Here is a 13,440-nt window from a genome sequence, read left to right as displayed (position 1 = left end):
CATAGTAGCTGAGATGGCCAGATTGTCTTCTAATTTCCTTCCAAACAAGACCACTCCTAGAGTTCAGGTATAATAATGTATTTGCCCTAGACTTGTAACTATTTCCTGGTTATGCAATTTAGGGGTTTCTACCACCCTTGGCTGGGACTCAGTGGAAGGTGGGGGAGGGGAGCTTAAGGACGACGAGAGGCCTGAGAGGAATGGAGGTTAGTCTGTACACACAGCACCCATCAGCTCTTTCTATTATCGGGGAAGCTGATGAGGTCAAGATTGAAAGTGAAATTCCTATCCAGGACAGTTAGCTGCTTTCAGAAAAATACTTCTATCTACCTAGTGCCACTCCTGGGAAGATAACCTGAGTTCACCTTGGGTTACTGACGACTCAATTGTGAGCATCCCGACTTTCTTCCCAAGCTGGACTAACCCAACACTGAACAAATGCATCTCTTACTGTGGCTCAATACCATTTGAGGTTCTCATGCAAGAGTCATTTCCTACTCCCTGGTTTCTTGCAGTTGACTTTTTCTACCTCTTTCAACTAAATAATTAAAATGTTGGGTAGCACTGGACAGCCCACTACTATCTTTGGGGAACGGCAGCCCTTCCAACTAACAGAAGGGTGCTCTCCATTTGTCATCACCTCTTCTGTGGATTCGTATTAAAAGATATTTTGGTGGAGTGGGTGCTCATGGCAGCAAAATATATACAGCAACTGTATATTCTAGGTCACTGCTATCGACTTATAATAGCTTGAGTTTTCAACTTCTTACAAATGAGAAGAAAAGCCTTTCCTTCCCCCCTTCATCACTACTGAGGTTGAACTGATGCTGCTGAGCTATGTTCATACTCCAGTGAGGCCTTTTTTTAGCCCTAGAAAAACAAAATCGGCGACTTTGGAAAGCAGCCAGTCTCCTTGGGCACCTTCCTCTGTGACTTTATAAACTTCAGAAGAACCGGCAGGTTTTGAAGAACTGGCTAGGCGGTCTGTCCTCTGGAAAATAGCTGTTGTGTTGTTCTTTGTTTACTGTACAATTAAGATTTTTTTTCCTATAACCGAGCTAAAGATATTTTTTTTCCCTTCCTGGGCAAATGGCATTTCCACATAATCCTAAACACACACAGTCACTCACAGTGATGAAAAAGCTTTTACGTCTTAATAACTGTGATAACACCGAAGCCCTTTATGACCCTGAAGAGAAAGTTCCCTTAGCTGGATTTTCTCACAAATGAGGGCAGTGTGAGGTCTCAGTAATAAGCTGGACAGTCAGAAATAAGACCCAGGGGATCCTAGGAATAGACATACAATGCTCTGGACTAATCATATGAGAAAAGACACCTGTCCGGAGTATTACTGAGCCCCTCTGCCTCCCTGAGGGAGGGTGGAGTATGGTGACCCCAGTTGGGAATTTGGCTTTGGGGAAGTTTTGCCTTGGGGCACAGATAGGAAATGTGGGGCTTGGAATGACATCAAGAAGAGGTATTTAGGATGAAAGGATCAGTGGATAAAGAGCCCAGTGAAAAAGCATTCAAAACAGGGGAAAAGATGAAGACAACTGAACGCCTCTGTCCTAAATCCTGGAAGCAGACCCTGTAGTCAGAAGAGTGGGCTCTTCCTCCTGGGTAGAGAGCGTGAGAACACGGCTGAGTCCTAGTCAGGAGGAGGGAGGCAGCTTCAAAATGAACACTGCAGGCCTGAAAGTGTGCACCTGCAGCCAGAGAGAAAAAAACCCAGAGGTTCTCACTGGGGAGATGGAAAGAAAAGCTGTGCTATATTTGGGATGGAAAATAAAAGTGGACTAGCTGGGAACAATGTTGCTTCCCTATGGAGAATTAAATGCAGACCTTGCCCTGAAACTCAAAGCTACCATCACCTGGCCTCCACATGTCTGGGCAGCCAGGATCCAGCAACATCACATGCCCACTGAGCCTGGAATGACCACATGGTGGACTGAATGTTTGTTCCCCTCCGTTCATATGCTGAAGTCCCAACCCCCAAATGTGATGGTATTTGGAGATGGGGCCTTTGGGAGGTGATGAGGTTTAGATGAGGTCATGAGGGTGGGGCCCTCATGATGGGATTAGTGCCCTTATAAGAAGAGACCAGAGAGCTTGCTTTTGCTCTCTCTCTGCCATGTGAGGACACAGCAAGAGGACTGTCAGCAAACCAGGAAGAGAGCTCTCATCAGGAAATGAACCAGCTGATACCATGATTGTGAACTTCCCAGACTCCAGAACTGTGAAAAATAAATGTCTATTCTTTAAGCCACCCAGTTTATGGTGTTTTGTGATGTAGCCCAAGCAGACTAAGACAGAACAGGTATCTACAGGTGGGAGTTCTACTCTCCCCAAGGTCCAGCTCAAACCCCACCTGCTCCAAGAAATCTTCCCACAATTCTCCCAGGCAGAATTTCTCTCTCCTTTGCACAATCCTCTGTTTGCACTTCGACTGTAACACATAGCACTGGTCTTCCTTGAAATACTGACAGCTATGTATTCACCTGCTCTCACTTTATTTTCCCCTACTCTGTCCCATTCAGTCCATTTCACTTCCTGAGCTAATCCTAACTGAGGCAGGAAGTACTTACGTTGTGACATATCACGTGATTGGCCCCACCATTAATGTGGCATGTCAACTACAGGACAGTTTCCTGAGTTATACAATTCTCTCTCCTCCGTTTCTGTTGGCCTACCAATATGCCCCTGTTCTTATAACCTGATTTTTGTTCATTAGTCTCTGAGACCAGTTCTGCCCCACTGTCACCCCTCCCCCCAACAGGCTTGCCAGATAAAATATGAGATGAGGGGACTTCCCTGTGCCACAACTGCTGAGCCTGCATGCTACAACTACTGAAGCCTGTGTGCCTAGAGCCTGTGCTCCGCAACAGAAGAAGCCACCACAATGAGAAGCATGTGCACCGCAACAAAGAGTAGCCCCTGCTCGCTGCAGCTAGAGAAAGCCTGAGTGCAGTAACAAGATCCAGCACAGCCAAAAATAAATAAATAAAAAATAAATTGAAAAAAACATGAGATGAGCCCTCTTTTAGTATAAGTATAGCCCATGCAATATTTGAGACATACTTATACTAAAAATTACTTGCTATTAATCTGACAATTCAAACTTAACTGGACATCCTGTATTTTTACTTGCTAAAGCTGGCAACTTTATCAGCCCAGCATCTCATGACCAAGTAACCTGTGTAAGAAGGCTGTGTCCTGTTCTCACCTGTATATCTTTTTGAGGACTCTAGTCCTGTCTCTGAAGCTCACGGCCCCAGTGCAGGGGCCAGGGCTTTCCCTCTCACATTGCAATCGCTTTTCTGGCTGGATGCCCAGTGCCATTCATTCTGCCCAGATTCCCAGTGCCGTTCATTCTGCCCTCTGGTCTGAACCTCTGCTGTTAGCCCAGCTCAGAGCTCATCCAGGTCTGAGTGCCAGCCTGTCCCCTGAGCTGTGTGATGGCCTGCCCCATCTTGCCTCCAGAAAACTCCAGGACTTGCAGATGACTCCCAGGTTTTGACTGGAATGTCTATTTCCCACCAGACTGTGACTTCCTAAAGGGCAGGGGTTATTGCTTAATGAAGCCTAGCATCTAGCATGATGCTTTACACATTGTTGGTGCTCAGTAATAAATTACTGTTAACCTAAAATTGAAAGATGATGTTATGGGTTGAATTGGGTCCCCACTAAATATATGTTGAATTCCTAACCCCAGTTCCTCAGAATGTGATCTTACTGGGAATTAGGGTCATCACAGATGTAATTAGTTAAGATGAGGTCAAACTGGCATAAGGCAGGTCCTTAATCCAATATGACTGATGTCCTTATAAGAAGGAGAGAGAGATACAGTGAAGAGGATGCCATGTGAAGATACAGACACACACAGAGGGAAGACAGCTATGTGAAAACGGAGGCAGAGATTGGAGTGGTGCTCCCGCAAGCCAAGGAATGCCAGAGGCCACCTGAAGCTAGAAAGAGGCAAAGAGGGATTCCTTCTCTACAGGTTGCAGAGAGAGCATTGCCCGCCGACAACCTGATTTAGACTTTCAGCCTCCAGAACTGTAAGACAATAAATTCCTGTTGTTTTAAGCCACCCAATTTGTGACACTTTGTTATGGCAGCTCTAGGGAACTACCCAAAGGATTACATTAGGGAGGAACTGACCAAAAACGTGAGGGCGTGGAGGAAATCAAGTAATACTTAAAGAGTCAGAAGGGGCTGAGTATGAGACTATACAACTCTAACTTCTTCATGTTTTGTCTCCAAATTTCCTCAAGCAGAAATAATTTGTGTCCCTTTAAAAGTCTGAACTGTATGATTAGAACTGCAGCAGTACCGTGGGGCAGAGGCTGGGCAAAAGTAAAGGCTATGAGCCCCTCAGAAATCCTCCATGGCCTGCACAGAGGTGGGCACAAGAGACCAGGGTTCATGGTGATGGAGACTGGCGGGAAAGGCTTCCATGGGAGGTGCGTCCCTGTGGGGATGGCTTTGTCAGGAACCATGGTTTCCATTCTGTCGCCTTCTGTTTTCAGTACTTTAATACATAGTCTTAAAAAATGAGCACACTACCACTAAACATTTTCCAGACTTCATTTCTCTGTTAATCACCCCCATATTTCACAGTAGTGTCATGAATTTATGGAGAATAAGTACCATCAGTTTCGGGTCAAGTCAAGGTGACCCAATTCTAAGGCAGCAAATAACTGCCTTTGCAAAGTTATAGGGACAAGTATTCTTTTGGCCTTGCAACTATGGATTACATTTCAAATGAAAAGTCCACGCACAAGCTTTGGGAGACGTGGGAAATGGGGTAACATCAGCTATCAATAAAATCAAATTAAATCCTAGAAAATTAGTACCGTCCAGTCTAACGAGCCCAGACTGCACTGAGGGGCACCAAGATATAGACCCATTTATTTGTCCACAGAACTTCCATTTTAATGATGGCAGCTTCCAGCACTGTATGATATATAATAATAACGAAGGATTTACCATGAATATTGAGGATTTACCATGTACCAAGGACTAGGCTGAGGTTTCATGTGGATTATTTGATATAATCTTCATATCACCCTCACGGGAAAGTTATCATATTTTCCCCTCTTACAGATGAGGAAATGGAGGCTTAAAAGGAATTAATCTGCATGATTGTTAATGGAGGCGGGATTCAAAAGATTCCGAGAAGTCTTCCTCTTGAAGACGCTGCAATTGATGGGGCTGGTGAGTGCTGTCAGGGAACCACTTAATTGCCTGCTATTTATAGGCAACATGCTAACAGTTTTCCATACATTAGATCAGGGGTTGATAAACTATAGCCTGGGGGCCAAATGCAGCCTACTGCCTGGGTAAACAGGACCAAGCCCATATCTCTACATATCATCTCTGGCTGCTTTCTCAGAGACAGAGACTGTTTGGCCCACAGAGCAGAAAATATTTACTATATGACCCTTTACAGAAAAAGTCTCCTAACCCCTGTGTTAGATCATTGAATCTTACTACTAATAGCTCTATGAAAAAGGGAATATCCCAGTTTTAGAGATGAAGAAACTTAGGTTCACAGAAGTTAAGCTCCTTGTTCTAAAACAGTGTTTCTCTGACCTCTAAATTGTAAAGATTGTATTTTGCCATAGAACTGCCTTTTTTTCCCCAAAGATAGGGACACTGGGGAGGGTGCTATATATATTCCTTCATTTCATAAAAGAAAAGACATTTTAATACCCAAGAATGATGGTTCTAATTATCAACAGTCCTTTAAGTGGAATAAATTTAATTTTATGAAAACCTTTTTTTTTTCTTTCATTTTGCAAAGGATGGGTGAGAACACAGTAATGGACCAGCATGAGTTCAAGAACTGGCAGTTGTGGGTCATTTACTTAAGAACTTTAGCCAGTAAGAACCAGAGGATATTCAGGCCCACCTGACTCCAAAGCAGGTGACACTTTTGTATCTTTTGGGACTACCCATCTACCTTTGACCCATGCATTTCTTCTGTCATTCAATAACTATTCATTGAGAATCTACTATGTGCCATGTATGTACCATGCTCATACCAAGGACATGAGGAATCATTTTTCTCCATGTAGTTCTCACCATCTCTCTCCCCTTTGGCTGTTTTGATTAAGACTAAAAACTCAACTCCATCACAGCTCAGTTAACCATTTTCTTCTTATGACAGTTTGACCTGTTTGTCATTGGGGAAAATGATCCAAATGAAAATACCACAACACAATGACCTTATAGACATTTTTTTTTTTTAGTGTAAGTAATGACTCTACAGGCTCTTAGGACAGGTAGAAATTAAACGACTTTATCAAGCCACCGAGACTGTCCAATCTGAGTAAAATAGTTTGAACGTACGTCAATAGTTTGACCTTTCGTTTCAAGGTCTTTCTATGAGGGATCAGGTCACAGACTATAAGGGAAAGCCTCACCTTCCATTGATAACTACCACCATCTCTTGAATACCACATTGCTAAAAACTGTTCTATTACAGTGAACTATCACAAGTAGAGCAGTCAAGCTATTTAAAAATACAAGCAAAAGTTAATTATGTAAAGGTATTTTAAATTAACATTCATACTCTTGAACAAATGAGAACATTCAAATTATTGCATTATATATAACTATATAATAGCCTACATTTAAATATTTCTGATTCTGAATTATGCCTCTTTTTTTTTTATTACATTGATAAGATGAGAAGCACAAGGGAAGTTCCAATTACTCCACTGATCTTAGGCTGAATATTTTAAAATGATTAAGTGACACTTACTGTGTATTCTGGTCCCAGATGTTCATTTGGACAAGAGGGAAAAGAAAAAAGAGAGAGAAAAGGATGATTTAGACCACACTTATATGCAATATAAAACCACAGAACTAATAAATATTGTTGAATTATAATTATTAAAAATGTGGTAAAGAAACCTTCCGAGGATTAAACCTTCATAAATACTAAGTGTCTCCATGTTTGCTCTTTCACATACTTCTGTGGTTGGGTAGATAAGGAGTGTAAGGTAAGATTCAATTAGCCTATAGGTTTGTGGCTAATTAAAAACCAAAGAGTTGGCCTTAGAAAAGTAGAATTAAAGACTAATAATTCCAGTAGAGCATTTCATTAACCACAAAGGAAATCTTTTAAGTGGAAAATCAGCTTTTAAAACCAATAAGAAGACCTTGTTAGGATGACATTCAAATGCGATCTTGAATTTTCATGTGTTCGAGGGCAGGAACCAAACCTTCTAAATTTTTGGCCACAGTGTCTAGTTCAGTACCAACACTGAGTGTTATTATCACTCCACAAGTGAGGAAGAAAGTGATTTTCATATTATCCTATTGCAGAGGAAGTGGTTTGGAGCAGAGAGACCCAACAGAACCTTTTATATAAATTATAGTCAGGTTTTGTTTTGCGGGGGTGGGGTGGGGGCGTGTGTAAAGCAAACAAGTCAAAATAAACAACTTGTTTATGAAAAACCCAACTCAACATTACTTGGGGATTACTGAGAAAAGAGGGAGAAATAAGGATCATGAAATCTCTAGAAATGTCACTAAAAAGAGTTTCCCTTTTCTTCTCCATATGTTATTTACTATAATCACTTTAAGAAGGAAGATGGAATAGTTTAGCTTAAGCCCCCCAAACCCCTACTAGGAAGAGTGCGGACCTAAAAGTATGGAGGCAAAGGGTCAGGGAGATATCACAGCGTTCCCACCAGTCCCTGCTTGGATAATCCACCCTCAGTCAGTGAAATCTGAATCCTCCTATGTCTTTGCACGGATACATGCAACATACTGGGTGTACAAGGACTTACCTGTAATTGTGTAGGGATAATAGTTCCATGCCTTCTCTGTAACATAAAATATCTTGGGAACAACAGCTCTAGCCCAACTAGGCAGTTTGCTAAGACGAAAGAAAGAAAGAAAAAAAGACAATTAGAGTCTGTCCAGGGCCTCACCCCGCTACCATACCTTTCCGGAGAAACTGACTGCTAGAGAAATCAGAGGACTTCTATTTCCGCTCTTCTCTCTGTAGCCACTTGGTCCCCACCTCCCTGGTCTTTACCATAGTTAAATCGTCCTCAGTTCATATTTAGGACACATAGGATGGCCACAGACAATAGAAGGCAGGAGAGAGGCACAGAATGGATTGGTTCCCCAGAAAGAACCAACACTGCCAATACCTTGATTTCAGACTTCTGGCCTCCACCCTGGGAGGAGATAAATGTGTGTTGTCTAAAGCCACCCAGTTCACAGCCATTTGTTGCTGCAGCCCCAGGAAACTAATGCAAAGACAGAGTCATTCCTCTGGAACAGGCACCCGGGCAGCCATTTGCAGAAAACATTCTCAAAACAAGGAAAACCCAAGACCCTTGGTAAACCAAGGACGAATTAAGTTTTGCTTTGCTTTGTTCTGTTTTCCTTCTGAGGCAAACCCTACAGCTTACTGCAGGCCCAGAGAATTCCTTTAAATATTATATTTAAATATATAGAATGATATACTACTGAAATATGGCTGCATGATTTTATTCCCCCCCAGAACTCTACTGTGGCGTTTTCTGTCTTTCCAGATGCTACCATTTTGTTTCTTTCCTATGCTGGTGCCTACAGCTAAGTGTCTGGGACACCAACGTCTAGCAGTACCTCACACCCAGAGTGATGACGCAGACTCCCAGCTCCTGAGGGCTGTGTGTTGGCAATAAAGGACATCAAGAAGCGGTTGTGAATTGCAAGCTGATCTAGCTAAGAGAGGGGGGACATCTAGGTAAAAGAACCCCAAACCCCCAACCCCTCTTAGACATGGGGTTTAAGTGACATCCAGAGCCAGTAAAATACTGTGCACCTTGCATGTCTTCCCAAATTGTTTCTCTTATTTCTGACAGTATCCAGTTCCTGCTTTTTAAAAGACAAATATGTATTTTCGATGGCTGGTCAGACCTAACCCAAAGAAAGCTCCAGGCCGATACTCAGCGCTAAAACAAATGGGGAAATCAGAGCCGCCCCACCCCCCGTCCCCCTCCCCCCCGAAGCCGAGTGAGTGTCAGATGGAGGTCACTGCTCTCAGGTGTGCTATGAGGGGCGCACGGAGCAGTTTTATAATTCACAGGACAATTCTTCTTGCTGATCTAATGCAGAATGTCTCACTCCCATAAAATCATCTCTGCAGTAACTGCTCATTTACCTTCCCTTCAATCTGCTTAGAAGGAAGGGGCTGCTTCCCGACAGGGGTTTTTACAGCTTTCGCCTAGGATTTATTCTTTCAGTCACTGAAGCTGGAGGGTAATTGGGGTCAACGCTGAGAGCGGGAAGGTCGCGTTGGGCTGGCTTGCGGGAAGTGGTCACGAGCATAACCTCCCCCAGGTGCCCTCCTGTTTGCCACCACACCCCAGAGTGATATGCCAGAGGGTCATACAGGGAGGTGTGGATTCTACTCACAGGCAAGTGATTTTCTTGTGCTTTTAACGGGACCGAAACAGGATTGTGGAATCTCCCAAAGGAAGTTAGGCATTGTTCAGTTTAGACAAAGTACTTATGTCTCCTTACAAGCATTAGAGCCCTTTCTCCACTGTTCTCTAGTCGGGGGGGGGGGGGTGTTCCGTCTACACTGCACCCCTCCCCAGATTCACCAGCCTCCTCTTGATACCACTTTGGGGCCCAAGTCTTCCTCCCTCCATAACTCAATCCCTCTGTCATTTAAAAAGTCTCCCAGCAGAACCACATCCCTAAGCAACAATCATTTTTTGGAAGGAAGAGACAAACACTGGCCATTTTCCACTCATGTTGAAATTTGTCCTATTTGTAAGTGGTCACAGCTCCAGGCTCTAGAATCTTTATCTTAGCTGCTTCATCCACCAATGTATGCAGAATATGCAGCACTATAATCAAATACCTTTTCCAACGAGACACCCGAAAACACATAACATTTAGCCAAGATGGCTGATACGATTTTATGTGACTTCTAAACAGTCTGGAAAGGAGGCCCTTCTGGTATAATCCATTTACCAGGCCAGGCACAGGAGGTGTTGGAACAAAGTCTGTGATATGCCATTTAAATATTTTTAAGCCCACTAGAGACCTTCTCCTAGCCCCTAACTTCCCCAGAGCACATTCAACATTCAAATCGTTTTTGTCTGAGAAAGTAAAATTCATTTTTCCCTGCAGCAATAACTTATCAGGGCTGCAAAGGAAAATGGAATTAAATTAAGACCCCACTGCTGCTGTCCCTTTCGTGATGTATACTGCCTACAATTCCAAGGAGAAGCCTGTCATTCAAACTCACTACCTGGCATCAAACAAGAACCTCTCTTCTGGAAAGGTGGCATGACTTGAATCACGTCCTCTTGGTCCAGTGGCAGAGACTAAACCTCCCAAGACCATCTCACCATGGCTCAGGCTTTAGGGACACTGAGGAAAAAGACAAAATTCTAAAACCTTTAAGGAATTAGAAAACGTGCTGACGTGGAATGTTACCACATTTCCCCAAAACCTTTGTCCATGCCTACCAAAGACAGACTTTTCAAATTGTTTTGTTTCTTACTTCTTTACCTCACATGGAACAGAACATATATCAGTGACAGCTGGTCAACTTGTCCCAGGTTAAATGGGACTGTCCTGGTTCTGAAACAGGAGAGAAGGGGGCAGGGCACAACCTTTGAAAGAATGACATAGCCCAAGGACATGACATAAACTGATTAGAACCAAATGGGTCCAAGATGGTGGACAAGTTGACTGCACTAGACCTTGAGCCTTAGTATACGCTCACATCAGTAAGCTAAATGACATACCCACAGGCACCGTGACAGTTCCAAGAAGACCATAAGGATCAAAAAGTGGGCAGTGGTCCAATTCCTGGAAATCCCCACTCCTTCCCCAAATAGCTGGAATACTCCTCCCACTCATTAGCCTATGAAATTACCCACCCCTATAAAAACTGACAACCCCATACCCTGGTGCCTTTCTCACCTTCTGAGGTGGCCCACACTCTGTCTGTGGAGTGTTTGTCTGTGGAGTGTTTCTCTCTAAATAAATCCACTTCTTACCTATCACTTTGTCTCTCACTGAATTCTTTATGCAATGAGACGTCAAGAACCTGAGCTTCATTAAGTCCTGAAACCAGGTGTGTGATCTCAGTTGGAAGACTGTGGGTTTTGGCCGGGTTTGAGTCCCAGCCACGTGGGTTCAAGTCCCAATCTGGGTTTTGGCCGGGTTCAAGTCCCGGCCATGTGGGTTCAAGTCCCAATCTGGGTTTTGGTTGGGTTTGAGTCCCAGTCTGGGTTTTGGCCAGGTTCGAGCCCCAGCCACATGGGTTTGAGTCCCAATCAGGGTTTTGGCCAGGTGTGAGTCCCGGCCACATGGGTTCAAGTCCCAATCTGGGTTTTGACCGGGTTTGAGTCCCGGCCATGTGGGTTCAAGTCCTTATTTGAGGTGCACAGTTTCAGCTGGCAACCACGAAGGGACAGTGATAAGGTAAGAAAATGTTGAGAGTCAGCTCTTGGTCCTAAAGAGGCCCGTGGGATGCCACAAGCCATGCATACTGGGGAAGATGCTCTGCCAGTGTCTGCTCATTTTTGACTGGCGGGTCAACCCCGTATACTTATGTACATCCAACAGCAGGTCCAGGACAGAATTATTAACCTCTATACTCTTCTTGACTCTGAGGTTTTTCTCCTACATTCTTGCATTCTTGTTCATTCCTGCTCTATTTCTTTCTTTCTTCTGTTAACCCCAGAAGACCTGTGTGACCACCAAGGTGTACTTTTTATTGCCTTTACTCCCCTCCCTCTGACCCTTACAAGTGCTGACCCTTTATTCCCAGCTTATAGCTAGACCAACTCCTGTTCATCATCAACACCATTGGGGACGTCTTCTGTGCCATCTCTTTGCGACTTCTGGGGAACTAACACCTGGTTGAGAGACTACCTCGGAAGGGATAGCATCTAAAATTGTAAGTGCAAATCTTGACTAAATTGCGTGGTGGATTTTGATTTAAGAGTGGAATTTTGGATAGCTCAGGAGTTAGAGACGTCACCTCAGGCTTGTCTGAAATGGGTCAGGGCTGCATCAACCCCAACCAATACTCTTCTGGGCCATATACTCTGGGGTCGGGAAAGATTTAGACAACAGGAATTAAAAGGAAAAAAACTTAGTGCGTTATGTAATCAGGTTTGGTCACAATATGAGTTAGGAAATTTACAATGGAGTGAAGTACCCTATGTTCAAATTTTCATGGCCTTGTATCTAGGCAATGGAACCCAAAAGGAATTTAAGGCATGTGTAGCTCGGGAGGGATAACTCTAGGAAGGACACAAAGGACATTTCAACTGACTCACCCTACAGGGCCATGGATCCCGAATGAACGTGGATCTCTCCTCCCCTGAGGTACAGGCCCTTTTGGCTATGCATTTCATAGCCTAGTCTGCCCCAGACATCAGGCACAAACTCAGAAAGCAACTGCTGGTCCTCAGACTCCAATCAATGAATGATTTGTTCCAATTGGCTCATTAGGTTTTCAGTAATAGGGATATGGCCAAAAAGCCTGAACGCACCAAGAGAAATATGTAAAAGCCCCACATGATTGCAGTGGCTTTGTCTGCTCAAAGACCACCAAAGGGGAAGTGGCTTTTCTGGGCCAATCTGGCCCTGGCAGACCACAAGACCCACAAGGCCAGGGTACCCTGTGTGGACAAAAGGCACTGGAGGGAGGATTGGGATCAATGTGCCCTTTGCAAACAGCCAGAAGACTGAAGGGGCCCAAGGCCGAAAGTGGCTCTGCCTAGAGATACCATCTACCTAACTAATGTCATGCCTCGGGTGGTCATTGATGCAGCGGGCCACTTGATAGAATTTCTTACAGACACTGGTGCAACCTTCTCCGTCTTAACCCAAAGGACTGGAAAACTTAGCAATCATAAGGAATACTTAATGGAGTTGTCAGGGAAGAGACAGGGGCACACTTTCCTGGAACCCCTTTTGTGCAAGATCAGTGGCCAGCTGTTTTTCCATTCCTTTCTGTTTGTGCCTGACTGTCCCATCCATTTAATGGGAAGAGATTTATGAACTACGTTAGGGGCCACTCTGTTTCTTGAGGGGCAAGGGAACTACCCTCATCACCAAATGGTTCTAACAAAATGCAAAAAGAAACAGATAAAATCTGAAGCTAAAATAGAAGCCTTAGTAGACCCTGGAATGTGGAATATTGAGGTTCTGGGCTTGGCCAAAGATATCCAGCTGGTGATTATTAAGTAAAAAGGGTTATATAGTGTCTAAATATAAGGTACACATTTCTTAAACCTAGGGAAGATCCTGAAAGATATTTGTAAGTAGATTACCAAAATAGGAGGCCACCGGTCTGACCAAACTGACCATAGCTGATATTCAGAGCCCGATAGGAATTTTGGCAGAGGGCTTCTCCCCTAAGCTAAATAAGGAAAAATAAAAGTTTCCAACAGAGGT

The 13,440-nt window shown here is 43.8% G+C and overlaps 1 protein-coding gene across 1 annotated transcript in view; it reads right to left on the bottom strand.

Moving 5' to 3' along the window:
* Window positions 1-13,440, bottom strand: part of PITPNC1 (phosphatidylinositol transfer protein cytoplasmic 1) — a 263,263-nt gene that overhangs the window by 104,376 nt on the left and 145,447 nt on the right. Inside the window, exons 3-4 of the mRNA XM_081219706.1 lie at window positions 7,803-7,891; window positions 6,770-6,777 (exon numbers count right to left, since the gene is read on the bottom strand). Of these exons, the coding sequence (XP_081075832.1) occupies window positions 6,770-6,777; window positions 7,803-7,891 (97 nt within the window). The remainder of the gene's footprint in view (window positions 1-6,769; window positions 6,778-7,802; window positions 7,892-13,440) is intronic.

This window comes from Mesoplodon bidens (assembly GCF_964165515.1).
Source record: "Mesoplodon bidens genome assembly, chromosome: 19".
Classification (NCBI taxonomy): domain Eukaryota; kingdom Metazoa; phylum Chordata; class Mammalia; order Artiodactyla; family Ziphiidae; genus Mesoplodon; species Mesoplodon bidens.
The sequence above is the reverse complement of the archived record's forward strand: the minus strand, read 5'-3'. Positions and strand labels throughout refer to the sequence as shown.